General features: G+C 67.7%; 1 protein-coding gene across 2 annotated transcripts; it reads right to left on the reverse strand.

Annotated features, from left to right (window-relative positions):
- Window positions 1-28: 28 nt before the first annotated feature.
- On the reverse strand, window positions 29-25,554 carry CLN3 (CLN3 lysosomal/endosomal transmembrane protein, battenin). Of its 2 annotated transcripts, none has more exons than XM_045013324.1 (15): window positions 25,228-25,554; window positions 16,392-16,455; window positions 15,972-16,074; window positions 12,882-12,956; window positions 12,719-12,798; window positions 11,487-11,572; window positions 10,805-10,877; window positions 9,492-9,635; window positions 9,275-9,399; window positions 9,082-9,116; window positions 8,415-8,483; window positions 4,586-4,641; window positions 4,307-4,400; window positions 1,379-1,519; window positions 29-325 (listed from the first exon to the last, which is right to left on the reverse strand). In XM_045013324.1, the coding sequence occupies exons 1-15, from the start codon at window positions 25,265-25,267 to the stop codon at window positions 206-208; spliced, it is 1,305 nt and encodes a 434-aa protein (XP_044869259.1). In that variant the 5' UTR covers window positions 25,268-25,554; the 3' UTR covers window positions 29-205. The 2 variants fall into 2 exon arrangements, with proteins under 2 accessions (XP_044869259.1, XP_044869258.1); XM_045013323.1 differs by having other exon boundaries at window positions 30-325; window positions 9,082-9,131; window positions 25,228-25,553.
- Between the last annotated feature and the right edge of the window lie 1,936 nt (window positions 25,555-27,490).

The following is a 27,490-nucleotide window of genomic DNA, read 5'->3' on the forward strand; positions in this document are numbered from 1 at the left end:
ACACCCCAGCCCCACACTGCCCTTCCTATCCTGCTCCCTCCCATACGCCCCCCATGCCCTGACTCCAATGCCCCCCAGTCCTGCTCCTATTGGGGCCGGACCTCCCCGCCAGCTCCATACCAGCCCCTGCACCCTCGGCCCCTCCCAGCCCCTGAGGCACAGACAGGCGGGAGGCCAGCAGCACCGGCCGGCTGGGGGGGGCGGCTCAGGGCAGGCGGCAGAAGTAGTCGTGGGCGGGGAACGCGGCGGCTCCAGCCAGCGAGATGCCCAGGGTGTCGGCCACACAGCCCACGCCCATGGCGAACTCCCGCTCCTCCGGCGGGCTCTGCGGGGGGGGGGGGGGGGGATTAATGGCAGCGCAGCCCTGCCCCCTTTCGCCCGCTCCCTCTCCTGTAGGCCCCCCTCCCCACACCCCTCCCCACACCCCCCTCCCCTCTACCCTCCTTCCCCACACCCCCCTCATCTCTACCCTCCTCCCCCCTCCCCACACACCCCTCCCCATACCCTCCTTCCCCTGGCACACAGCCCCGCCCCCGTGGTGCTATGCAGTACCCTTCCCCCCGGCCCCCACAAACCCTCCCCCGGCCCCCGCCCCGGCCCACGTTGTCTTGCAGCTCCCGTGTTATGTTAATAACCTCCCTCCCGTCTTCCACTGGGCTCTCACCTGGCGCCCCATTAAACTGCTGCCCCCGGGGTGCCCCATGTCCTGGCACCCCCCAGTGCCCTCCCGGCCTGGTCCCCCCTGCCCTCTGGTGTCCCCCCAGCGGGGGAAAGGGGGCCTGGACTGGTGTCCCCCTGGTGCTGTTACTTCCCTTCCCCCCCAGTGTGTCCCCCCCGGCTGCTGTTACTTCCCTTCCCCCCCAGTGTGTCGTCCCCCCCCCCGGCTGCTGTTACTTCCCTTCCCCCCAGTGTGTCGTCCCCCCCCCCGGCTGCTCTGTTACTTCCCTTCCCCCCCAGTGTGTCGTCCCCCCCGGCTGCTGTTACTTCCCTTCCCCCCAGTGTGTCGTCCCCCCCCGGCTGCTCTGTTACTTCCCTTCCCCCCCCGTGTGTCGTCCCCCCCCCCCCGGCTGCTGTTACTTCCCTTCCCCCCCAGTGTGGGGTCCCCCCCCCCGGCTGCTGTTACTTCCCTTCCCCCCAGTGTGTCGTCCCCCCCCCCCGGCTGCTCTGTTACTTCCCTTCCCCCCCAGTGTGTCGTCCCCCCCGGCTGCTGTTACTTCCCTTCCCCCCCAGTGTGTCGTCCCCCCCCCCCGGCTGCTCTGTTACTTCCCTTCCCCCGCAGTGTGTCCCCCCCGGTGCTGTTACTTCCCTTCCCCCGCAGTGTGTCGTCCCCCCCCCCCGGCTGCTGTTACTTCCCTTCCCGCCAGCGCCCCGCGCTCACCTCCAGGCTGATGCTGTGGAAGGTGTTCACGTAGCCGGCACCCCCCAGCAGCCCCTCGTACAGGACCAGGGCAAAGACCAGGTAGATGCTAGGCAGGAACATAAAGTACACGGCGGCCAGGAGGAACACCATGTTCAGGCACTGCAAGGGGCAGGGAAGGGGGTTAGTGATTAGCGTGACGCGCCGGGCCCCGGGGAACAGGGGCCGGGGGAAGGGGATCGGCGTGACGCGCCGGGCCCCGGGGAACAGGGGCCGGGGGAAGGGGATCGGCGTGACGCGCCGGGCCCCGGGGAACAGGGGCCGGGGGAAGGGGATCGGCGTGACGCGCCGGGCCCCGGGGAACAGGGGCCGGGGGAAGGGGATCGGCGTGACGCGCCGGGCCCCGGGGAACAGGGGCCGGGGCCGGGGATCGGCGTGACGCGCCGGGCCCCGGGGAACAGGGGCCGGGGGAAGGGGATCGGCGTGACACGCCGGGCCCCGGGGAACAGGGGCCGGGGGAAGGGGATCGGCGTGACGCGCCGGGCCCCGGGGTAAAGGGGCCGGGGGAAGGGGATCGGCGTGACGCGCCCGGGCCCCGGGGAAAAGGGGCCGGGGGAAGGGGATCGGCGTGACGCGCCGGGCCCCGGGGAACAGGGGCCGGGGACGGGGATCGGCGTGACGCGCCGGGCCCCGGGGAACAGGGGCCGGGGATCGGCGTGACGCGCCGGCCCCCGGGGAACAGGGGCCGGGGGAAGGGGATCGGCGTGACGCGCCGGGCCCCGGGGAACAGGGGCCGGGGGAAGGGGATTGGCGTGACGCGCCGGGCCCCGGGGAATAGGGGTGACTGGGGACGGGGGGGGAGGGGGGAGCAGCGAGTCACTGGGGAGGGGGGAGCAGCGAGTGACCGGGGGGGGAGGGTTTGGGGAGGGGGGAGCAGCGAGTGACTGGGGGGGGCGAGGTTGCGGGGAGGGGGAAGCAGCGAGTGACCGGGGACGGGGGGGAGGTTTCGGGGGGGGAGCAGCGAGTGACCGGGGAGGGGGGAGCAGCGAGTGACCGGGGAGGGGGGGAGGTTTGGGGGGGGGAGCAGCGAGTGACCGGGGGGGGCGAGGTTGCGGGGAGGGGGAAGCAGCGAGTGACCGGGGACGGGGGGGAGGTTTCGGGGGGGGAGCAGCGAGTGACCGGGGAGGGGGGGAGGTTTGGGGGGGGGAGCAGCGAGTGACCGGGGGGGGGAGGTTTCAGGGAGCAGCGAGTGACTGGGCCGGGGGGGGGGGAGCGTGACACTACCCCCCACCCCACCCCTCCCTACGATGCTATAATGCATCTTGTCCCTGGGAGACGTCCCGGGAGCAGCTCTGCTGACTGATTCTCTCCTGGGGGCGGCGGGGCCGTCGGTGGAGGGGGAGGGGGAATGGCGTCTCCATTTCCCGTGGGCTCAGGGGGTGACACCCCCAGCCAGCACTGACAATGGACCTGGAAGAGTTTCGCCCCCCGGGAACGTCTCAGCCACGCGGGGAGGGGCTGGGAGCCTTTAGGGGATAAGAGTAAAATTCCGACCGCTCCGGGCAAACTGGAGAAATGGCCTGAAGTGAACAGGCTGAAATTCCCTCAGGACAAATGCAAAGTGCTGCACTCAGGCAGGAACGGTCAGTCGCACACACCCCCTGGCAATGACCCCCGAGGAAGGGGAGCTGCAAAGGGCTCTGGGACACTGAACTCCACGTTGGTCCCTGTCTCTTTCCAGCCACTGGGCTGGGGGCTCAGCTTCGAACAAGGGGCTCCAGCCGCATGGAGAAGCTGGGGGGGGGGGTCATCGTCTCTCGGCCTCACTCCCCCCACGAGAACTCCTGGAAACGCCTGAGGAACAAGGAGTGAACGGGGGCCGTGCTGGCCCCGGGCTACAGGGATTTCCAGCCTGTGGGCGGCTCGTCTCATCGGCCAGGGGGAGAACCGGCTCGTTCCGATCCCGTCAGCCCAGTGGGTTCGGCTCAGTCTGCGCAGGGACTCGGCTTTGGTCGGTTCGCTGCCCCTGAGCATCGCTTACGAGCTGTCTCCTGCAGTTCATGAACTCGGGGCCGGTTTCCCAGCGTGGCTGGGGTGGCGGCTCCGGGAAGCGACTCTCACTGGGGGAGCGTTGGGCGCACCCCGTGCGGTGCGGGACGGGCTGGGCTAGTCCGGGGTGACACGCCGGGGGGCCGGGAAACCGCCCCGGCTCCTGGCTGTCCCGGAGCCGCTCAGGTGAAGCACCCAGTTGGGCGTGTGGCGCCACCTGCTGTCGAGTTGGGGGATAACAGCCCAGACTGCACCCTGCGGGTGACAACCCGCCATGGAAGGGGCTGGGAGCCGGGGGCGAGGGCAGCGGCTGCGGGGAAAGGGGGGGAAGAGGGGAGCCCAGGGGAGAGCTGGCGGCAGGCAGGGGGCAGAGGGGGGCTGGGGCAGGCACGGGGCTGGGAGGGGGGGCTGGGGGCAGGGCAGAGGGGGGCTGGGGGCAGGCACGGGGCAGAGGGGGGCTGGGAGGGGGGGCTGGGGGCAGGGCAGAGGGGGGAGAGTGGGCAGGCAGGGGGAAGAGGGGGGCTGGCGGCAGGGCAGAGGGGGGCTGGGAGGGGGGGGCTGGGGGCAGGGCAGAGGGGGGAGAGTGAGCAGGCAGGGGGCTGGGAGGGGGGCTGGGGGCAGGCATGGGGCAGAGGGGGGCTGGGAGGGGGGGCAGGGCAGAGGGGGGCTGGGGGCAGGCACAGGGCAGAGGGGGGCTGGGAGGGGGGGCTGGGGGCAGGGCAGAGGGGGGCTGGGGGCAGGCACGGGGCCGAGGGGGGCTGGGGGCAGCGCAGAGGGGGGAGAGTGGGCAGGCAGGGGGCTGGGGGCAGGCATGGGGCAGAGGGGGGCTGGGAGGGGGGGCTGGGGGCAGGGCAGAGGGGCCTGGGGGGCAGGGCAGAGGGGCCTGGGGGGCAGACAAACCTGCAGCAGGGCGAGGACCCAGATGTGGCGGATCCGGACGCAGCGCAGGGACGACCGGGATACAAACACCCCGGCCTGGTAGAGCATCTGGTACCTGCACCGGAGGGGGAGGGTCAGTACTGGGGGGCCCAGGAGTCTCTCCCAGGGATGCTGCTGACCCCGATCCTCCCCACCCCACGGGACTCAACCCAGCGCCCAGGAAGCCCCCTCCGTGGGCAGGGGTGCCCAGGCCCCTGGGGAGCTTGCGGCAGGATGGGGGGGGTCCCTGGGGGGTCTCACCAGCGATATTGCTGAGCGTGCGTCAGAGCCGAGTCCCGGAAGTACAGCAGCTCAAACTGGGGGGAAACGGGGGGGGGGGGGGTTAGTGATATAGATACGACCCACCCAACACACACCAGCAACCCTCCCCTCTGCCTGGCCCCTTGCCCCCAGCACCCCTCGCCCAGCCAGGCACCTCGCCCTGCCCCTGGGACGAAGTGGGAATGTTCTTAATGTTTCCTCTGAATACTGTGCGGGTGCCTCAGTTTCCCCTGTCCATTTCCTACGTCTCCAGTGCGCATCTGTGAAGGAGTAGGAAGCACAGACTGTCTGTGCGGGGGAGGGGAGAGCCAGAGGTTAGGTGAAGATGCAGGAATTCAACTGTGAGCTGAGCTTGGCCTGGGGGAGGGGAGATGACACCTCTGGCCAGGGGAGACAAAGGAAAGGAGCTGAGGAAAGAGGAGGGGCCGGAGGGAATGGGCAGACGAGTGCTGGCTGGAGAACAGAGGGGAGGCAGGGAGACCGAGCTCTGATCCCCAAGGGGGGCTGTGGGGCCCCCCAAGATGGACCTATCCGGGGGATCCGGTTATCTGTGCCTGCAAGACCTGTGTTGGACTGTGTTCCTGTCGTCTAAATAAACCTTCTGCTTTACTGGCTGGCTGAGAGTCCTGATGAATCTGCAGGGAGTCCGGGGGTGCAGGACCTGACTCCCCCACACTCCGTGACAGCATCAATGGCCGACACTCTGTGTCCTGGCAACTAATGACCTGAGCCCTTCCCCCTGCCAGGGGATGCTAAAGGTGGGGGAGACACAGAGATCAGGTGACCTCCTGGCCTGGGAAAGGGGCTGAGCAGAGGAGGGGCTGGGGGGTGTCAGTCTGGGGCTGGCTGAGGACAAGGAGTGAGGGGCAGACGTGGGGGTCTGGCTCACTGCCCCCCAGAATGGACCAGGCTGAGGGGTCCGGTTCTCTGTACCTACAAGCTCTGTGTTAGACCCTGTTCCTGTCATCGAATAAACCTCTGTGTCACTGGCTGGCCGAGAGTCACGTCTGACTGCGCAGTGGGGGGGCAGGACCCTGTGGCCCCCCCAGGACCCCGCCGGGGCGGACTCGCTGGGGGAAGCGCACGGAGGGGCAGAGGAGGCTGAATGCTCCAAGGAGAGACCCAGGAGGTGAAGCCGTGGGAGCTTCTTGCCCTGCAGACAGGCTGCTCCGAGGGAGAGGAGGCTCCCAGAGTCCTGCCTGGCTTGGTGGGGAGCAGTTCCAGAGCAGCGCCCGGGGACTCTGTGACACACCCCAAGCCCCACATGTCAGCACACAACTCCCCACAGACCCCACTGCCAGCTCCCCTTGCTCCACAGCCTCCCAGTGTCCTGCCCAGCACCCCCAAAGCAACCCCATGTTTCACCCTGCACCCCATGGTCACCACTTTTACATGGGTCTGATATATTTTGTACAAAGGATGCCTCGTAAGGTATCATTTGGAAACTCATAATATGCTGAACATCATTGTCCCGTTGAAACGTGTGCACCCACATTGTATGTGGTGCTGAGATCTTGCTCTAGGATTGATACCCAGAACGACAGCGTATCTCAGTAACCCCCTTCAGACAAAGGTGCACTGGCACAAAAACTAGGTGTTAAAAGTCCATCACTACTGGGATGAAATGGGATTTTTCAGAGTCTTTCACATGATTAGTGTGTGTTTCCCCCGATGTGCGGCATTATTAATGGGAGGAGGGTGTTGTTTTGGCAGAAGAATCCAGAGATCCAGGTGGGGTCTGGGCCCAGACAATGGGCCGGCGATTTGCACCAGCCTGGCCCTCTGCGGGAAGCCGGCTGGTTAGACCAAAGAGCGAGTTTGGAGGAGACCAGACTGAGGCGGGCCAGGGGGTGGGGGCAGCTGGACTGGGGAGCGGGGGGGGCTCTGCAGGGGGCACTGGAGTCACTCAGACGGACTTTGCTGTGACGTGTCCATTCGTCCCAGGCCCCCCTCGGCGGTTCCCCCCAGCTGAGAGCACTGCACTCTCCAGAGGTGGGGGGCAGGACTCCCCTTGGGGGCGCACGTTGGAAGGGGCCAGGGCCAGGGCGAGTTAATGGCCCCAGCTGAGAGCACGGCACTCTCCAGAGGTGGGGGGCAGGACTCCCCTTGGGGGCGCACGTTGGATGGGGCCAGGGCCAGGGCGAGTTAATGCCCCCAGCTGAGAGCACTGCACTCTCCAGAGGTGGGGGGCAGGACTCCCCTTGGGGGCGCACGCTGGAAGGGGCCAGGGCCAGGACCAGTTAATGCCCCCAGCTGAGAGCACTGCACTCTCCAGAGGTGGGGGGCAGGACTCCCCTTGGGGGCGCACGCTGGAAGGGGCCAGGGCCAGGGCGAGTTAATGGCCCCAGCCTGCCCTGCCCTGCCCCGGGGGGAACCTTCAGGGCTGGCTAGGAAGGTCTGGGGATGGGCCGAGCTGGGCCATGCAGCCGCGCTGGCAGCGGGAGCAGGGCAGGGGGTGGCTCAGGGCTTGGGATGGCAGCAAACAAGGCCTGTCTAGCGCTAGAGCTTTGAGTCAAGGAGCAAACCAGGAGGCTGAACATTTGGCAGGACACTGGAGCGCAGGAGTGTGACTGTCGGGGTGGCCCTTTGCCGGCTGTGCTGCCCTGGGGCTGAGCTGCTCCTGGATCAATCCCCTGGGCGAACGGCCAGGCCGGCTGGGAGCAGGAGAGTGAGGCCGATTGTTTCCTCAGGCCCAAAGGCGGCTGGAAATGTATCAAACCCTGGGCCACGATCCGGCTTCAGCTCCGAGCTGCTCTGGGTTCCGCGAGGGGGAAACCTTCAGCCACAAGGACTGAGACCCCCAGGCACTGGCTGGAGCCCCCTGAACACGGACACGGGGCTGGAGCCTCGGGAGTGTTTCTAAAAGGACTTGGGGTAACTACAAGCTCCGCTCTGCTGTGCCAGAGCCTCAGGAACCGAATTCACGTCTGTCTGTAGATTGAGCTTTGAACCAGCTCGCTCCCTTTTCTCTGCTGATACATTGTAGCTGAGTTAATGGGAACTGGCTGTAGCGGGTATTTGGGGTCAGTTATCACTGGAGCTGGGGGGGCGGCTGATCCTCGGGGGCTGGACGAACCTTCTCTTTCTATGGTGAGAAGATTTCAGGACCCAGCAGCATCTCTGCCGTGTGCGTCTGGCCGGAGGCCTGGGCCGGGCACGGGACGGAGCTGCGGGGTTTGGATTCGGAGGAACCAGGGAGGTAACAGAGGTTGTTTGGGGCTGGCTGGTAAATCTCAGTGTTGGAAGATCCACCAGCGTCTGGGGTTTGTCTGGCCTGGTCTGTGTGCAGCTCACCCTGACTGCGTGACCCCAGCTGGCTCCCCCGGGCAGCACCGTCACAGGGGGGCAGGGCTCCCCCCGGGGGCGCACGTCTCCCCCCCCCGGCGTTGGGGCCGGGGGGACTCGCTGCGGGAGGCAGGGGGGCTGTAGGCTCCAAGGTGCTGGGAAAGGCCAGGGGTTACCCCAGCGAGGGAGTGACACTGAAGGGGTCCCCCCAGGGCCCGTTACAGAACCTCAGAGAGCCCCAGCCCCGGGACCCTGCCCCAGCGCAGACCCCCCAGGGCAGAGACCTCTCCAGCACCTGGGGCAGAGCGTCAGGGCGGGGGGGGAGGACGTGACTCCCACGGGCGACTGAACGGAGCCAGAGGCCGGGTGCTGGGGGGTCGCACGGCTCGGCGGGCCGGGGAGGGGCGCAGGGACCCCCCAGAACCTCAGAGAGCCCCGGCCCCGGGACCCTGCCCCAGCACAGACCCCCCCAGGGCAGAGGCTCGGCAGGCCGGGGAGGGGCGCAGGGACCCCCCGCACTCACCAGGCCCTGGTTGATGAAATACTCCGCGAAGTAGACGAGCGCCAGGGGCAGCAGGTATTTCAGGAGACCCTGCGGGGAGAGGAGGTGAGAGGCAGGACGGGGGGCTCCCCCATTCCCCACCCCGGTCGCTGGGAGAGCTGCGAGGACCCCGCCCGGATGCCTGGGTCCCATTCCCCGCCCCCGTGTCTGGGAGAGCTGTGGGGGGCCCAGGCCGGACACCTGGGTCCCATTCCCCGCCCCGGTCGCTGGGAGAGCTACGGGGGGCCCCACCCGGACGCCTGGGTCCCATTCCCCGCCCCAGTGTCTGGGAGAGCGGCGGGGTCCCCACCCGGACGCCTGGGTCCCATTCCCCGCCCCGGTCGCTGGGAGAGCTACGGGGGGCCCCGGCCGGACGCCTGGGTCCCATTCCCCACCCCGGTCGCTGGGAGAGCTGCAGGGGGCCCCACCCGGACGCCTGGGTCCCATTCCCCGCCCCAGTGTCTGGGAGAGCGGCGGGGTCCCCACCCGGATGCCTGGGTCCCATTCCCCACTCGGAATAAAACAGCCGCTGCTTCCTTCAGTCCGGTTCTCCCAGTTCCACATCTCCCCGCACTGGACCAGTGGAGAGAGACCAAGCGCCAGGACGCCTGGGTTCCGGGACTGCCCCCGCCCCCCTCCCCCATCCTACCTTCACAATTCGCCCCTTGGCCTGCAGCGTCAGCTCTGCGGCCCCGCCACCTAGGGGGGACAGACGTCAGCTGGGCCCACGGCCCCCGCCACCACCCCCAGCCCCCCCACTGCTCCCCACACAGTCCAAGCCCCCTGTGCCCCCAACACAATCCCCCCCAGCCCCCACCCACCCATTGACCCCTCTCCCTTACCCTGCTTGGCCGGGGCCCCCGCCATGAGGGGCTGGCGGGCGGCGGGCAGGGGGTCGTGCAGCACAGCGGAGTCACCCCAGCGCCACTGCGGCACCGCGGGGGGGGGCACCAGCAGCACGTAATAGCTGGGGGCACACAAAGGGGGGTAAGATACCGGGGGGGCTCCCAAAAGCCTCCCCGGCCCCTCCCCCCTCGCTGCCCCCCCACGGCCCCTCACCTGAGCAGCATGGCCAGAGGCAGACTCAGCATGAGCAGCAGCGTGTGACGGGGGCTGAGGCCGGCCTGGGTCAGCCCCAGGTACGACAGCGCCCCCAGCAGGCCGGCGCCCCCCGTGCCCGACGACCAGCACGACACCACCTCGCTGGGGGGAGAAACGCGGGGTGAGAGCCCAGCCCCTCGCAGAGCCCTCGGCCCCCCGCATTCTCCTGCAACCCCCGGCCCCCCGCATCCCCCCAGCTCCCCCCGTGCCCGACGACCAGCACGACACCACCTCGCTGGGGGGGAAACGCGGGGTGAGAGCCCAGCCCCTCGCAGAGCCCCCAGCCCCCCGCATCCCCCTGCACCCCCCCCGGCCCCCCGCATCCCCCCAGCTCCCCCCGTGCCCGACGACCACCACGACACCACCTCGCTGGGGGGAGAAACGCGGGGTGAGAGCCCAGCCCCTCGCAGAGCCCTCGGCCCCCCGCATTCCCCTGCAACCCCCGGCCCCCCGCATCCCCCCAGCTCCCCCCGTGCCCGACGACCAGCACGACACCACCTCGCTGGGGGGGAAACGCGGGGTGAGAGCCCAGCCCCTCGCAGAGCCCCCAGCCCCCCGCATCCCCCTGCACCCCCCCCGGCCCCCCGCATCCCCCCAGCTCCCCCCGTGCCCGACGACCACCACGACACCACCTCGCTGGGGGGAGAAACGCGGGGTGAGAGCCCAGCCCCTCGCAGAGCCCTCGGCCCCCCGCATTCCCCTGCACCCCCCCCGGCCCCCCGCTTCCACCCAGCTCCCCACATGCCCAACGACCAGCACGACACCACCTCGCTGGGGGGGGAAACGCGGGGTGAGAGCCCCGCCCCTCGCAGCCCCCCCTGTGCCTCCCCCGTGCCCCCCCCGGCTCCCCCCTTGCCAGACGACCAGCACGACACCACCTCGCTGGGGGGGGGGAAACGCGGGGTGAGAGCCCTGCCCCTCGCAGAGCCCCCGGCCCCCCGCTTCCCCCTGCACCCCCCCGGCCCCCCGCATCCCCCTGCACCCCCCCCGGCCCCCCGCTTCCCCCCAGCGCCCCCCGTGCCCGACGACCAGCACGACACCACCTCGCTGGGGGGTGAAACGCGGGGTGAGAGCCCAGCCCCTCGCAGCCCCCTCTGCCCCCCCGCATCCCCCTGCACCCCCCCCGGCCCCCCGCATCCCCCCAGCTCCCCATGCCCCCCCCAGCATCCCCCATGCCCGATGCCCAGCTCGACACCACCTCGCTGGGGGGAGAAACGCGGGGTGAGAGCCCAGCCCCTCGCAGCCCCCTCTGCCCCCCCGGCTCCCGGTACCTGGGGTAGAAAGCCGTGAGCGCCAGGAAGCTGATCTCCCCCAGCCCCGACGAGACGCTGGCCAGGACCACCCCTGGGGGGGACACAGAGCACTTACCCACAATGCACCTGCCTGTACCCCCCACAGCACTTACCCACAATGCACCTGTCGTCCCCCCTCACAGCGCTTACCCACAATGCACCTGTCCTCCTCCTCCCCCGCAGCACAGCGCTTACCCACAATGCACCTGTCCGTCCAGCCCCGCAGCACAGCGCTTACCCACAATGCACCTGTCCGGCCTCCCCCGCAGCACAGCGCTTACCCACAATGCACCTGTCCGGCCTCCCCCGCAGCACAGCGCTTACCCACAATGCACCTGTCTGTCCTCCCCCGCAGCACAGCGCTTACCCACAATGCACCTGTCCGGCCTCCCCCGCAGCACAGCGCTTACCCACAATGCACCTGTCTGGCCTCCCCCGCAGCACAGCGCTTACCCACAATGCACCCGTCCGGCCTCCCCCGCAGCACAGCGCTTACCCACAATGCACCTGTCTGGCCTCCCCCGCAGCACAGCGCTTACCCACAATGCACCCGTCCGGCCTCCCCCGCAGCACAGCGCTTACCCACAATCCCTTGTCCTAAGGCTCAGTTCTTGCCCACAATGCCCTGTGCCCCCGGTACCCAGCCCCCCACGGCGCTTACCCACGATGCTCATGCCCACGGTGGTGGAGAAGGCGACCAGCAGGAAACTGCCCCAGGCACAAAGGATGCAGAGTGCCACCCGCGGGCTGGGGGAGAGATGGGGTCAGCACGGGTCACCCATAGCCCCTCATGGCCCCCCACAGTCCCCCCACAGCCACCCGCAGCCACCCACCAGTCCCCCACAGCCACCCGCAGGCTGGGGGAGAGACGGGGTCAGCACGGGTCACCCATAGCCCCTCATGGCCCCCCACAGTCCCCCCACAGCCACCCACCAGTCCCCCACAGCCACCCGCGGGCTGGGGGAGAGACGGGGTCAGCACGGGTCACCCATAGCCTCCTGTGACGAACTGGGAATGTTCTTAATGTTCGCTCTGAATACTGTGTTGGTGCCTCAGTGTCCCCTCTGCAGTTCTTAAGTATCTAGCTGGGGGGATCAGGGGGTGGGATTGCTGCAGAGGAAGGGGCCAGTGCACCTAAATGCCTGGGACTCTGTCTCCTAGCAACTGATGGCCTGGGCCCCCCCTCTGCAAAGGTGCCGGCTGAAGGTGTTGGAGACAAAGGGGTCAGGTGACCTCCTGGCCCGGGGAAGGGGCTGAGCAGAGGAGGGGGGGCTGGAGGGGGGGTCAGTCTGGAGCTGGCTGGGGACGAGGAGTGAAGTGCAGACGTGGGGGTCTGACTCACTGCCCCCCAGAATGGACCCGGCCGAGGGGTCCCGTTCTCTGTACCTACAAGCTCTGTGTTAGACCCTGTTCCTGTCATCTAATAAACCTCTGTGTTACTGGCTGGCTGAGAGTCACGTCTGACTGTGCAGTGGGGGGGCAGGACCCTGTGGCCCCCCCAGGACCCCGCCTGGGCGGACTCGCTGTGGGAAGCGCACGGAGGGGCAGAGGAGGCTGAATGCTCCAAGGAGAGACCCAGGAGGTGAAGCCGTGGGAGCTTCTTGCCCTGCAGACAGGCTGCTCCGAGGGAGAGGAGGCTCCCAGAGTCCTGCCTGGCTTGTGGGGAGCAGTTCCAGAGCAGCGCCCGGGGACTCCGTGACACACCCCTTGGCCCCCCACGGCCACCCGCGGGCTCAGGGAGAGACGGGGTCAGCATGGGTCACCCACAGCCTCCCACAGGCTGGGGGAGAGACGGGGTCAGCACGAGTCACCCACAGCCCCCCCCGGGCTGGGGGCGACAGGAGGGTCCATGTGGGGAACCAGCCCCCCCCACACACACACACAGACACTCACCCATAGGGCACGCGGTGGATGTAGAAGGGGGCGCTGAATTTGATGAGCAGGGTGGGCAGGATGTCAGCCAAGAGCACAGCCTGGGGGGGGGACAATTATGGGGGGGAGGTTAGAGACAAGGCCAGCCCCGCCCCCTCCCCAGGCCCCGCCCCACAGCACTTACCCCGGTGGAGATGGGGTTGCAGTCATAGCGGGACGTGTTGGACGAGTTCCTGCTGGGGGGTGTCACCGGGGGAGTCTGGGGGCAGGAGACATGGTTACAGGGGCAGACGCTGCAGATCCACCCCCCCGCCGCGCACGGTGACCCGGGAGTCCGGCCCTGCACCCCTCTGCCTGGGACCCACAGTGACTCTCAGCCAGCCAGTAACACAGAAGGTTTATTGGACACAGGAAGGCAGGATACAGCAGAGCTTGTGGCCAGAGCCCGGACCCCTCACTCTGGTCCTTCTGGGGGTGCAGGGAGCTTAGATCCCAGCTTGGGATTCCCTGCACTGCACCCCCCAGCCCCAAACCGAAACTGGCCCCCCCTCTCCAGCCGGCTCCCTCCTTTGTCCAGCTCCCCGGGCAGAGGTGAGACCTCCCCTCCCCCCTGCCTGGCTCAGGTTACAGGCTCAGGTCCTGTCCCTCACCCCCTGCTCTCCCCTCCCCCATGCAGACAGCCCCTGCTCCATCACACCTCTCCCCCCTCCGAGACTGAACTGAGCGGGGTCACTCTGCCCAGTGACCCGGGGAAGTTCGGGGCCCCCTCTCCGGGACAGCGCGTCCGCTATCAGGTTGGCACTTCCCTTCACGTGAACCACGTCCATGTCATAGTCCTGCAGGAGCAGGCTCCACCTCAGGAGCTTGGCGTTGGCTCCTTTCATCTGGTGCAGCCAGGTCAGGGGAGAGTGGTCGGTGTACACGGTGAAGTGGCGCCCAAAGAGATATGGCTCCAGTTTCTTCAGGGCCCACACCATGGCCAGGCATTCCTTCTCGATGGCCGCGTAGTTCTGCTCCCGGGGTAGCAACTTCTTGCTCAGGTACACGATGGGGTGTCTCTCCCCCTTTTCATCCTCCTGCATCAACACCGCCCCCAGCCCCGTGTCTGAGGCGTCGGTGAACACCATAAAGGGCTTGTCAAAGTCTGGGTTTGCCAGAACTGGGCCACTGACCAAGGCCTCCTTCAGTGCCTGGAGAGCCTCCTGGCACTGCTCGGTCCAGACCACCTTGTCTGGCTTCCCCTTCTTGCACAGCTCAGTGATGGGGGCGGCTATGGCGCTAAAGTGGGGCACGAACCTTCGATAGTACCCCGCCATCCCAATAAAGGCCTGGACCTGCTTTTTGGTCTGGGGAGCGGGCCAGTCTCTGATCACCTCCACCTTGGCTGGTTCCGGCTTTAGGCAGCCGCTCCCCACCCGATGGCCCAGGTAAGATACTTCAGCCATCCCCACCTTGCACTTCTCAGCCTTTACGGTTAACCCCGCCTCCCGGAGTCGGTCCAGCACTCGTCTAACCTGGGACACGTGGTCCTCCCAGGTCTGGCTGAAGATGCAGATGTCGTCAATATACGCCACAGCAAAACTCTCCATCCCCCTCAGTAGCTGATCCACCAGGCGCTGGAAGGTGGCCGGCGCTCCCTTGAGGCCGAAGGGCAGGGTCAGAAACTCGTAGAGCCCCAGGGGAGTGATGAAGGCCGATTTCAGCCGGGCATCTGCGTCCAGCGGCACTTGCCAGTAGCCTTTGGTAAGATCCATGGTGGTGAGGTACCGAGCGCCTCCCAGCTTGTCTAGGAGCTCGTCAGGCCTTGGCATGGGGTAGGCATCAGATACGGTGATGGCATTGAGCTTTCGATAGTCCACGCAGAACCGGATCGACCCGTCCTTCTTGGGGACCAGCACCACTGGGGAGGCCCAGGGGCTGGCGGACGGCTGGATCACCCCTAAAGCCAGCATGTCCCTGACCTCTCTTTCCAGGTCCCGGGCAGTCTTCCCGGTAACCCGAAAAGGGGAGCATCGTATCGGGGTGTGTGCCCCAGTCTCCACCCGGTGGACAGTCACATTACTGCGCCCAGGCTGGTTGGAAAACAACTGTCGGTACAGATGCAGCACCCCTCTGATCTCAGCGTGCCACCGCCTCAGGGTAGCGAGTGGCGAAATCTACCACCACCAGGATGTGTTTCTTCCCCGCCCGGGTCGTCTTGCTGAGAGGTCCCACCATGTCCATGGCCACCTTCTGGAAAGGTTCTTCTCTGATGGGCAAAGGCCTCAGAGCTGCTTCCCCCTTGTCCCGGGCCTTCCCCACCCGCTGGCAGGGGTCACAGGATTGGGGACCTGCTCTCTCCCGCTGGCTGGGTCTGAGGCCGCAGCCTCTCTGAGCCGTGTCCCTGGGCGTTCCCTCCCCACCAGGTCAGGGTCCTGCGCCTCGGGCAGAGTACCTTCCCCGTTGTCAGGGCGCAGTGCCCTGCGCCGACTCTGACTACGGGTCACGACCAGGGCACCACTGGGCGTTGCTTGGCCAGTCCTTGAGGTCCCCCCCCATTAACACCTCCGTGGGCAAAACTGAGAGAGCTGGAGGATCATGAGAAACAGAGGGAACATGAGGACAGACAGAGAACATGACCGGGAGGAGAGAGACCGACAGCGTCATCGTGAGCTTGCCCTGGCGAGGCTGGGGGGCAGCAGGCCCCGGGCAGCGGTGAGTGAGGGGGGGGCCAGGACTGCGCGGAGCTTTGATAAGTCCATCCTGGCCCCGCGCAAGGAGGGGGAGGACATGGGTGACTTCCTGGGTGCCTTTGAGACGGCCTGCGAGCTGCACCAGGTGGATCCTGCGGACAGGCTCCGGGTTCTCACCCCCTCACTGGACCCCAAGGCCGTGGCATTGTACGGCCAGCTGGGGGAGGAGGAGAAAGGGAACTACGACCCATTCAAGCAGGCCCTGCTGCGCGAGTTTGGGCTGACCCCGGAGATGTACCGGGAGAGGTTCCGGAGTCAGGATAAAACCCCTGAGGTCTCCTATCTGCAACTGGCCGTCCGCATGGAGGGATATGCCAGCAAGTGGGCAGATGGGGCCGACGCCGGGGGACGTGATTAAACTGCTGGTGCTGGAGCAGCTGTATGAGCGGTGCCCATCCGACCTGAGGCTGTCCCCACTGCTGAGCTCTCCTTTGCACGGCTGTTTGCACAAGGATCCGCTCACCAGCGCTCGTAGGTGCTGGGCAAGGGGGTGTCTCTGTGCTATCTACCCCGCCCCCGCCCCGCCGCCAGCTTGGACCCACCTGGGTGGTCCCGTTGATGTCCGGTGCCCCCTGGTGGCTCAGGATGTCATGGGCCGCGCTCAGCATCACCACGTAGGCAAAGTTATTGCAGAGGCCGAGCAGCCTGCGGGGGGAGGGGAGGGGAGGGGGTTAGAAAGAGGGCAGAGGCCCCCAGGGGAGCGTGGAGGGGCTGAGGGCGGCGGCGTGGAGAGGGCGTGAGGTGTGGAGTGTGCTCATGCCAGGTGGGGAGCGTGCCCGGGGGGGGGCGCGCGTGCACCTGGCAGTGAGTGTGCAACGCACGGCGGGGGTAGAGATGTCCACTGGAGCAAGCGGGTCATGGGCATCCAGCGTGAGAGGCGGGCAGGGCAGTGAGGAAAGGCCCCAGGACAGGGACGGGCCAAGGGAATGAGCGTGCGAGGGCCCTCGTGCAAGGCCACTCACCAGAAACCGGCTAAGTTCCTCCAGCAGGTGGCGCAGGCAGGAGGTGGCGCTGGTGGCTCCTCATCTGCAGAGGGAGATGGGGGAGCGTCAAGGGGGCAGAACTGGGGCTTGTGGGGGGGGGTGACAAAGTGCAGTTTTCCCCTTGTTTTGTTGTAAGTGAGCCTTAATGTTCTGCGTGACTCCTGTGCGTGCCTCAGTTTCCCCTCTGTTACACTCCCGTGTCTCGGGGGTGGGGCAGGGGTGTTGGTGCGGCAGTGACGCGAGGGCCGGCTGCCGATGGCCGACACACACTCTGTGGCCTGGCAGGGAAGCTGCGGGTCAGGGGCCGTCTGAGGTGGTCCAGTGTCACGGAGTGTGGGGGAGTCGGGGCCCGGCACCCCCCTCCCTGCGATTCACCAGGACTCTCAGCCAGCCAGGAAAGCAGAAGGTTTATTTAGACGCCAGGAACACAGTCCAGGACAGGGTCTTGCAGGCACAGACAACAGGATCCCCCCTGTTAGGTCCCTCTTGGGGTCCCAGGAGCATCAAAGCCCCTTGGGGGGTCAGAGCCCTGTCTGTGCTTCCCTCCATTCCCCAGCCTGAACCCTGAACCTCCTCTCACTCCCCAGCGTCCTCCCCCAGCCTTTGTTCAGCTCCCCGGGCAGAGGTGTCACCTGGCCTCTCCCCCATCCTGGGGTCTCACGTTACCTGCCCAGGTCCCCTCCCTCTGGCCAGTCTCCCCACCCCCAATGCAGAGCATCCCCCCCCCCCCCCCCCCCCCGCACCCACCGCCCCCAGTAGGAACAGGCCCAGCTCCCCCGCCCTGGAAAGAGACAAGGGGGGGGGGGAGGCAGGACAGGGGCGTGTGTCGGAGGCGCCGGGGGGAGTCCAGGGCACCAGGCTCGGGGTCCCCCCGAGATGGGCTTGGCTGAAAGTCCCGCATGTCTGTGCTAACGAGCCCTGTCCCACGCCGGCTAACGACCCGCCCGGGTCACACGCCGGCTGGGGGTCCCGGCTGGCTGCGGAGTGGGGGGCCCCAGGGGCCCGACCAGGGGCCCTCGCTGCGGGGAGTCACGGGGTGATCGGGGGCCTGGACGCTGCGAGGTCGGACCCAGGAGGCCCCTGCCCTGGACAGCGAGTCCTGCGGGGAGTCGCACTGCCCCCGAGTCCTGGCTGGCTTCGTACGGACCAGTCCGGCCGGGACCCCGGCTGGGACCCCTCCCCCTGCACGGGGACCCCGGCTGGGACCCCGGGACGCCCCCCTCCCCCCTGCCCAGCACCGGGGCTGGGACCCCTCCCCCTGCACGGGGACCCCGGCTGGGACCCCGGGACGCCCCCCTCCCCCCTGCCCAGCACCGGGGCTGGGACCCCTCCCCCTGCACGGGGACCCCGGCTGGGACCCCGGGACGCCCCCCTCCCCCGTCCCCCGCACCGGGGCTGGGACCCCTCCCCCTGCACGGGGACCCCGGCGGGGACCCCGGGACGCCCCCCTCCCCCGTCCCCCGCACCGGGGCTGGGACCCCTCCCCCTGCACGGGGACCCCGGCGGGGACCCTGGGACGCCCCCCTCCGCCCTGCCCAGCACCGGGGCTGGGACCCCTCCCCCTGCACGGGGACCCCGGCTGGGACCCCGGGACGCCCCCCTCCCCCGTCCCCCGCACCGGGGCTGGGACCCCTCCCCCTGCACGGGGACCCCGGCTGGGACCCCGGGACGCCCCCCTCCCCCGTCCCCCGCACCGGGGCTGGGACCCCTCCCCCTGCACGGGGACCCCGGCTGGGACCCCGGGACGCCCCCCTCCCCCCTGCCCAGCACCGGGGCTGGGACCCCTCCCCCTGCACGGGGACCCCGGCTGGGACCCCAGGACGCCCCCCTCCCCCCTGCCCAGCACCGGGGCTGGGACCCCTCCCCCTGCACGGGGACCCCGGCTGGGACCCCCGGACGCCCCCCTCCCCCGTCCCCCGCACCGGGGCTGGGACCCCTCCCCCTGCACGGGGACCCCGGCGGGGACCCTGGGACGCCCCCCTCCGCCCTGCCCAGCACCGGGGCTGGGACCCCTCCCCCTGCACGGGGACCCCGGCTGGGACCCCGGGACGCCCCCCTCCCCCGTCCCCCGCACCGGGGCTGGGACCCCTCCCCCTGCACGGGGACCCCGGCTGGGACCCCAGGACGCCCCCCTCCCCCGTCCCCCGCACCGGGGCTGGGACCCCTCCCCCTGCACGGGGACCCCGGCTGGGACCCCGGGACGCCCCCCTCCCCCCTGCCCAGCACCGGGGCTGGGACCCCTCCCCCTGCACGGGGACCCCGGCTGGGACCCCAGGACGCCCCCCTCCCCCGTCCCCCGCACCGGGGCTGGGACCCCTCCCCCTGCACGGGGACCCCGGCGGGGACCCTGGGACGCCCCCCTCCGCCCTGCCCAGCACCGGGGCTGGGACCCCTCCCCCTGCACGGGGACCCCGGCTGGGACCCCGGGACGCCCCTGTCACGGGGTGTGGGGGAGTCTGGCCCTGCACCCCTCTCCTGAACTCACAGTGACTCTCAGCCAGCCAGTAAAACAGAAGGTTTATTGAACAACAGGAACACAGGATACAGCCCAGCTTGGATTCAGAACCAGGGCCCCTCAATCTGGCCGTTCTGGGGGGGGGGTTCAGGGTGCCTGGATCCCAGCTTAGGATCCCCTGAAACCCACCTCCCAGCTCCCAAAACCAAAAAACTGATTCCACTTCCCCCCTCCCTTTGTCTAGCTACAGCCAGAGGTGAGACCTCCCCTCCCCCAGCCAGGCTCATGTTACAGCTGCAGACCTGTCTCTGCCTACCAAGCACAGAGACAGTCCCTGCTCTCACCTACCAGCCACACAAACCTCCCTATTCCATCACACCTCTCCCCCCTCCGAGACTGAACTGAGCGGGGTCACTGCCCAGTGACCCGGGGAAGTTCGGGGCCCCCTCTCCGGGACAGCGCGTCCGCTATCAGGTTGGCACTTCCCTTCACGTGGACCACGTCCATGTCATAGTCCTGCAGGAGCAGGCTCCACCTCAGGAGCTTGGCGTTGGCTCCTTTCATCTGGTGCAGCCAGGTCAGGGGAGAGTGGTCGGTGTACACGGTGAAGTGGCGCCCAAAGAGATATGGCTCCAGCTTCTTCAGGGCCCACACCATGGCCAGGCATTCCTTCTCGATGGCCGCGTAGTTCTGCTCCCGGGGTAGCAACTTCTTGCTCAGGTACACGATGGGGTGTCTCTCCCCCTTTTCATCCTCCTGCATCAACACCGCCCCCAGGCCCGTGTCTGAGGCGTCGGTAAACACCATAAAGGGCTTGTCAAAGTTTGGGTTTGCCAGAACTGGGCCTCTGAGCAGAGCCTCCTTCAGCGCCTGGAGAGCCTCCTGGCACTGCTCGGTCCAGACCACCTTGTCCGGCTTCCCCTTCTTGCACAGCTCAGTGATGGGGGCGGCTATGGCACTAAAGTGGGGCACGAACCTCCGATAGTACCCCGCCATCCCGATAAAGGCCTGGACCTGCTTTTTGGTCTGGGGAGCGGGCCAGTCTCTGATCGCCTCCACCTTGGCCGGTTCCGGCTTTAGGCAGCCGCTCCCCACCCGATGGCCCAGGTAAGATACTTCAGCCATCCCCACCTTGCACTTCTCAGCCTTTACGGTTAACCCCGCCTCCCGGAGTCGGTCCAGCACTTGTCTAACCTGGAACACGTGGTCCTCCCAGGTCTGGCTGAAGACGCAGATGTCATCAATATACGCCACAGCAAAACTCTCCATCCCCCTCAGTAGCTGATCCACCAGGCGCTGGAAGGTGGCCGGCGCTCCCTTGAGGCCGAAGGGCAGGGTCAGAAACTCATAGAGCCCCAGGGGAGTGATGAAGGCCGATTTCAGCCTGGCATCTGCGTCCAGCGGCACTTGCCAGTAGCCCTTTGTAAGATCCATGGTGGTGAGGTACCGAGCGCCTCCCAGCTTGTCTAGGAGCTCATCAGGCCTTGGCATGGGGTAGGCATCAGATACGGTGATGGCATTAAGCTTCCGATAGTCCACGCAGAACCGGATCGACCCGTCCTTCTTGGGGACCAGCACCACTGGGGAGGCCCAGGGGCTGGCGGACGGCTGGATCACCCCTAAAGCCAGCATGTCCCTGACCTCCCTTTCCAGGTCCTGGGCAGTCTTCCCGGTAACCCGAAAAGGGGAGCAGCGTATCGGGGTGTGTGTCCCAGTCTCCACCCGGTGGACGGTCAAATTAGTGCGTCCAGGCTGGTTGGAAAACAGCTGTCGGTACAGTTGCAGCACCCCTCTGATCTCAGCATGCTGAGCCGGGGTCAGCTGATCTGAGAGGGGAATCGCCTCCAGGGGGGAACCAGCCTTTGTCCCTGGGAATAGATCCACTAGAGGGTCATCCCCCGGCTCCTCCCAGTGGCCACACACGGCCAACACCATATTCCCCCGGTCATAATATGGCTTCATCATATTCACATGGTACACCCGGCAGTGATGAGCCCGGTTCGACAGCTCCACCACATAGTTTACCTCATTTAGCTGCTTGACAACCTTGAAGGGCCCTTCCCAGGCAGCCTGGAGTTTGTTTTTCCTCACGGGGATGAGAACCATCACTTGGTCCCCGGTGGCGAAGGCGCGGGCCCGCGCCGTGCGGTCATACCAGACCTTCTGCTTCCTCTGGGCTCGGGCCAGATTCTCCCTGGCCAGGCCCATGAGCTCGGTAAGTCTTTCCCGGAAGGTCAGGACATACTCCACCACCGACTCGCCATCGGGAGCGGCCTTCCCCTCCCATTCGTCTCTCATCAGGTCCAGGGGCCCCCTTACCCGCCTTCCATATAACAGTTCGAACGGCGAGAACCCAGTAGACTCCTGGGGTACCTCCCTGTACGCAAACAGCAGGTGAGGTAAGTACTTGTCCCAGTCCTGTGGGTGCTGGTGCATGAATGTTTTTAGCATCATCTTTAGCGTCCCGTTGAACCTCTCCACCAGCCCGTTGGTCTGGGGGTGGTACGCTGAGGCCCAGCTGGGTCGGACCCCACATTTCTCCCACAGGGACTGGAGCAGCTCCGACATGAAGTTGGACCCCTGGTCCGTTAAGACTTCCTGGGGGAACCCCACCCGGCTGAAAATGGTCAGCAGCGCATCCGCCACGGTGGCTGCTTCGGTAGAGGACAAGGCCACCGCCTCGGGGTATCGAGTGGCGAAATCTACCACCACCAAGATGTATTTCTTTCCTGACCGGGTCGCCTTGCTGAGAGGCCCCACCATGTCCATGGCCACCTTCTGGAAAGGCTCTTCTATGATGGGTAAAGGCCTCAGAGCTGCTTTCCCCTTGTCCCGGGCCTTCCCCACCCGCTGGCAGGGGTCACAGGATTGGCAGTACTGCCGGACATGGGTAAAGACCCCAGGCCAGTAAAAGTTCTGTAGCAGCCTCTGCCTGGTGCGCCGGATTCCCTGGTGCCCTGCGAGGGGGATGTCATGGGCCAGGTACAAGAGCTTGTGGCGAAACTTCTGGGGAACCACCAGCTGCCTCCTAATCCCCCATGCCTCCACCTCCCCGGGGGGAGCCCATTCCCGGTACAGGAACCCCTTCTCCCACAGGAACCTCTCCTTGCAACCTCTCCTCATGGTCTGCGCTGCATTGAGGTCAGCCCGGTCCCTGGGCTTCTGCAAGGAGGGATCCTTCTGCACCTCGGCCTGGAACTCAGCAGCTGGGACAGGGATGGGGACCTGCTCTCTCTCACCGGCTGGGTCTGAGGCCGCAGCCTCTCTGGGTCGTGTCTCTGGGCGTTCCCTCCCCGCCAGGCACTCGGGCAGAGTACTTTCCCCGTTGTCAGGGTGCAGAGCCCTGCGCCGACTCTGACTACGGGTCACAATCAGGGTACCCTGGGTATTGCCGGGCCAAGTCTCGAGGTCCCCCCCCATTAGCACCTCTGTGGGCAAATGGGAGTGCACTCCCACATCCTTGGGGCCCTCCTTGACCCCCCACTTCAGGTGCACCCTCGCCACGGGTACCTTGAATGGGGTCCCGCTCACGCCCATCAGGGACAGGTAGGTATCAGGCACCATCCGATTTAGGCCCACCACCTCGGGCCGGGCCAGCGTCACTTCTGCGCCTGTGTCCCAGTACCCAGTGACCTTCTTCCCATCCACCTCCAGGGGAACCAGGCACTGTTTCCGGAGGGGCAGCCCCATGGCCACCCTGTAGCAGCCCCTTGGGACCGGAGCATCCAGCCCCCCAGGGGCGCTGACCTGGGGCCCTCCTCCCTCCTCCCCAGGTGGGACGCTGCCAGCCCCCCTCTCCTGGGCACGTTGCCCCTCCTCCGATTGGGTCTGTACCCAGTCAACCCTCGGCGGGTTGGGTCTGCTCGGTCTGTCTCTGAGCTTGGGGCACTGGGCCCGTATGTGGCCTTGTTGGCCACAGTGAAAGCAGCCCATGTCTCGTGGGTCCCCTCGAGGGGGTCGGGTGGATCTGACGCTGGACGTTCCCCTTTTTTGGGGGTTCTCCATAGGGCCCCGCTGGGAGGTCCCGTGGTGACTCTCTCTCTGCGTTGAGGCAGGCCTGCTCCCTCGAGACTCCTCCCTGCCATCCCCCGCCCGATTGTCCATGTATTGGTCGGCCAGCCGGCCTGCATGCTGCGGGTTCTCCGGCTTCTGGTCCATCAGCCACTGCTTCAGGTCGGATGGGCACTGCGCATACAGGTGCTCCAGTACGACTAGGTCAAGCAGGTCCTCTCTAGTTTGGGCCCCAGCTGTCCACTTGCGGGCGTACCCCTGCGCCCGGTTGACCAGTTGCAGGTATGTGCCCTCCCGGGTCTTACGTTGACCCCGGAACCTCTTCCGGTACATCTCCGGGGTCAGCCCAAACTCGCGGAGCAGGGCCTCTTTGAACAGGTTGTAGTCCCGCGCCTCCTCCCCTCTCATTCGGCTGTACACCTCCACGGCGGTGGAGTCCAGTAAGGGGGTGAGGCGCCGGATCCTGTCTGCAGGGGCAACCTGGTGCAGCTCGCAGGCATTCTCAAAGGCCGTCAGGAAGGTGTCTATGTCCTCCCCCTCCTTACGCGGGGCCAGGAAGTTCGTATCGAAGCTCTTTGTAGGCTTGGGCCCCCCCTCACTCACCGCAGCCGGGGCCTCCCTATTGTTCAGCTGGGCCATGGCCAGCTCATGACTGCGCTGCTTCTCCTTCTCCCTCTCATCGTATTCCCGTTGCTTCTGCCGGTCCTCCATCTCCATCTCCTTCAGTTTGATCTCCCTCTCCAAGTCCAGCCGCCTGCGCTCCACGGAGGCCGAGCGTCGCCGGGACGATCCCCTGCTGGCCGGGGGGGTCACGGTGCCCTCCGTAGCTGGGCTCCTCCTCCCCCTCCCCCTAGGCCTAGGGGTGGGGGGTCTCGAGGAGCCCTCACCCGCCGACTGGCCACTCCCAGCGGGGACAGACACTGGTGCCTGCGCTGCATCTGCCCGGCTGCTTCCCTCAGAGACAGGGACCGGTTCATCCCTGCGATCTCTCTCCTCCAGCCGGGCAATCAGCTGGGCCTTGGTGAGCTTCCCACAGTGCAGCCCCCTCTGCTTGCACAGCTCCACCAGCTCACACTTGCGCTTCTGGGAATACATCTTCCTGCTGGCCACTCGCAGGCTGGGGTGCTCGCCGCTCCCCACGGGTTCCAGGGGGACCCCTAGTGTGCCAGTCCTTGAGCTCACCACCTCTCTGCCAGGGTCGAGCTGCAGACTCCTCCGCCCCTGGGATCGCTCGCTGTGATCCCCCGGGGGACCCTGTTACTGCAAAGTCCTGCTCTCTGGCCACACTCTGCTAGGGGTTAATCGCCCCTTCGTTTTACTGCTCCCCAGTCACTTACTGCAGGAAGCGCCGTCCACGGGGTGCCGCCGATCCCACCGCTGCCACCAGTTGTCACGGGGTGTGGGGGAGTCTGGCCCTGCACCCCTCTCCTGAACTCACAGTGACTCTCAGCCAGCCAGTAAAACAGAAGGTTTATTGAACAACAGGAACACAGGATACAGCCCAGCTTGGATTCAGAACCAGGGCCCCTCAATCTGGCCGTTCTGGGGGGGGGGTTCAGGGTGCCTGGATCCCAGCTTAGGATCCCCTGAAACCCACCTCCCAGCTCCCAAAACCAAAAAACTGATTCCACTTCCCCCCTCCCTTTGTCTAGCTACAGCCAGAGGTGAGACCTCCCCTCCCCCAGCCAGGCTCATGTTACAGCTGCAGACCTGTCTCTGCCTACCAAGCACAGAGACAGTCCCTGCTCTCACCTACCAGCCACACAAACCTCCCTATTCCATCACAGCCCCCCTCCCCCGTCCCCCGCACCGGGGCTGGGACCCCTCCCCCTGCACGGGGACCCCGGCTGGGACCCCAGGACGCCCCCCTCCCCCGTCCCCCGCACCGGGGCTGGGACCCCTCCCCCTGCACGGGGACCCCGGCTGGGACCCCGGGACGCCCCCCTCCCCCCTGCCCAGCACCGGGGCTGGGACCCCTCCCCCTGCACGGGGACCCCGGCTGGGACCCCAGGACGCCCCCCTCCCCCGTCCCCCGCACCGGGGCTGGGACTCCCAGGAGGTGGCAGACCCGGGGCTCGCGGGGGGGGGACCCGGGGCTCGCGGGAGGGGACCCGGGGTTCGGGGGGGGCTCGCGGGGGGGGACCCGGGGTTCAGGGGGGGCTCGCGGGGGGGGACCCGGGGTTCGGGGGGGGTTCGCGGGGGGGGGACCCGGGGTTCGGGGGGGGTTCGCGGGGGGGGAACCCGGGGTTCGGGGGGGGGGTTCGCGGGGGGGGAACCCGGGGTTCGGGGGGGGGACCCGGGGTTCAGGGGGGTTCGCGGGGGGGGACCCGGGGTTCGGGGGGGACTCACCCTCCGAGTCGGACAGACGCTGCCAACCGTCCGGCTCCATGGCGGCGGCGGCGGCGGCGGGGGCGGGGGGGGGTCACGGCTCGGGGCCGCCCGATACACCAGCGATGGGGTGAGCCGGGGGGCGACTCCTTCCCCCCAGGCAGCCTGACCCCCCCGCCCGGAGCCGGCTCACGTGACGCCCGGGCAGCCACGTGACCGCACTTCCCGTTTCCCCGGAGTCCCACTCTGACCCGCCCCTCCCCCTTTGGGGCCGCCCCCCTCGCCCCGGCTCCAGGGGTGGGGCTGGGGGGATGGGGGGAGCGCAAACTGGGGTTTGCCAGGAGTCAAGATGGCCGCCCGGTGAACGGCCGGGATTGCCAGGACCCATCATGGCGGCCCGCCAGCGTCACCCCCAGCGTGTGCACGGCCGGGATTGCCAGGACCCATCATGGCGGCCTGCCAGCGTCACTCCGCTTCGCGTGAACGGCCGGGATTGCCAGGACCCATCATGGCGGCCCGCCAGCGTCACCCCCAGCGTGTGCACGGCCGGGATTGCCAGGACCCATCATGGCGGCCCGCCAGCGTCACTCCGCTTCGCGTGAACGGCCGGGATTGCCAGTAGCGGCAGTGGCTCCCCTCCCCCCACACGCTGCCAGCAGTTGCCATGACTACCGTACAGCCCAGTAGCGGGGGGGAGGGGCGGGCCGTACAGCCCAGTACGGACCAGGCGGCCCTAGAGGCAGGGCCAGCTTTAAGCCGATTCACCCGATTCCTGGGAATCGGGCCCCGCGCCTAAGAGGGCCCCGCACCTTTGGCGCCGTTTTAATTTTTTTTTTTACTTACTCCGGCTGCCGTCTCCCTGCTCCGGGGTCTTCTGTGGCCCCCCTCCCCTGACCAAAGCGCAGGCGGGAGCGCGGCTGCCCCACGGCCCCGGCTGCAGCTCCGGCCAGAGCGCGGCAAGCCCCACGGCCCCGCTCTCCCGGCTGCAGCTCTTGCTGGAGCGTGGCAGGCCCCGCGGCCCAGCTCTCCCAGCTGCAGCTCCGGCCGGAGTGTGGCTGCCCCGCGGCCCCGCTCTCCCAGCTGGAGCTCCGGCCGGAGCGCGGCAAGCCCTACCATGCAGCCCCGCTCTCCCAGCTGCAGCTCCGGCCGGAGCGCGGCAAGCCCTACCATGCAGCCCCGCTCTCCCAGCTGCAGCTCCGGCCGGAGCGTGGCAGGCCCCGTGGCCCCGGCTGGAGCTTCGGCCACAGTGCGGCAAGCCCTACCCTGCAGCCCCGCTCTCCCAGCTGGAGCTCCGGCCGGAGCGCGGCAAGCCCTACCATGCAGCCCCGCTCTCCCAGCTGCAGCTCCGGCCGGAGTGTGGCTGCCCCGCGGCCCCGGCTGGAGCTCCGGCCGGAGCGCGGCAAGCCCTACCATGCAGCCCCGCTCTCCCAGCTGCAGCTCCGGCCGGAGCGTGGCAGGCCCCGCGGCCCCGGCTGGAGCTTCGGCCACAGTGCGGCAAGCCCTACCCTGCAGCCCCGGTTTCCCAGTTGGCGCCCTGGGGTAGCGGGGGGCTCCAGGGGCTATTTAAAGGGCTGGGGCTCCAGCTGCCTCTGCCACCCCGGTCCTTTAAATAGCCGCCGGAGCCCCGTTGCCCCCATGCATTCCCCAGGGCTCCCCGGCTATTTAAAAGGTCTGAGGCGGGGTAGAAGCAGGGGAGCCCCGGGCCCTTTAAATAGCCCCCAGAGCCCTGGGATAGCGGGGGTCTTGGGGGCTATTTAAAGGGCCAGGGCTCCAGCTGCCTCTGCTGCAGCCCTTGCCTTGCCCTGCCTGCACCAGCTCTGCCCCCCGTGCCCAGGAAGAAATTAAAGGCTTTTTTGTTTTTTAGTCATCCCTGCCAGGGCCCCGCCAAAAATGTTTCGAATTGGGCCCCGCACTCCCTAAAGCCGGCCCTGCCTAGAGGGACCCGTCACACCCCAGCCCGGCCCAGTCGGAACCAGTATAACCCAGTCGGGCCCAGCCAAGCCCAGTAGCTCCGCTGGCCCCACAATCCCAGCAAGGGCCCAGCCGGGGCAGAGCCTGGGGGAGGGAGGCCCTGAGCTGCAGCCTTGGGCTGGGACCCTGGGTTGGTGGGAGGGGACCCCAGGTTAGGGGGGCTGGGGGGAGGGGATGCTAGGTTGGGGGGGAGAGGGTGCAGGGGGGGCTGGGGGGAGGGGCAGCTGGGTTGGGGGAGCTGGGGGGGAGGGGACTCTGGGTTTGGGGGGGTGGGGATGCTGAATTAGGGGGGCTGGGGGGAGGGGAAGCTGGA

Source organism: Mauremys mutica, chromosome 4 (assembly GCF_020497125.1).
Source record: "Mauremys mutica isolate MM-2020 ecotype Southern chromosome 4, ASM2049712v1, whole genome shotgun sequence".
Taxonomy (NCBI): domain Eukaryota; kingdom Metazoa; phylum Chordata; order Testudines; family Geoemydidae; genus Mauremys; species Mauremys mutica.

Excerpts from the sequence above, each read along its gene's own strand:
- CLN3 (XM_045013323.1), bottom strand. The coding sequence starts at position 25,267 with ATGGAGCCGGACGGTTGGCAGCGTCTGTCCGACTCGGAGG. Across the intron at positions 16,456-25,227 it reads GCGTCTGTCCGACTCGGAGG|ATGAGGAGCCACCAGCGCCA; the intron begins GTGAGTCCCCCC and ends CTCCCTCTGCAG. Across the intron at positions 326-1,378 it reads TCCACAGCATCAGCCTGGAG|AGCCCGCCGGAGGAGCGGGA; the intron begins GTGAGCGCGGGG and ends CCCCCCCCGCAG.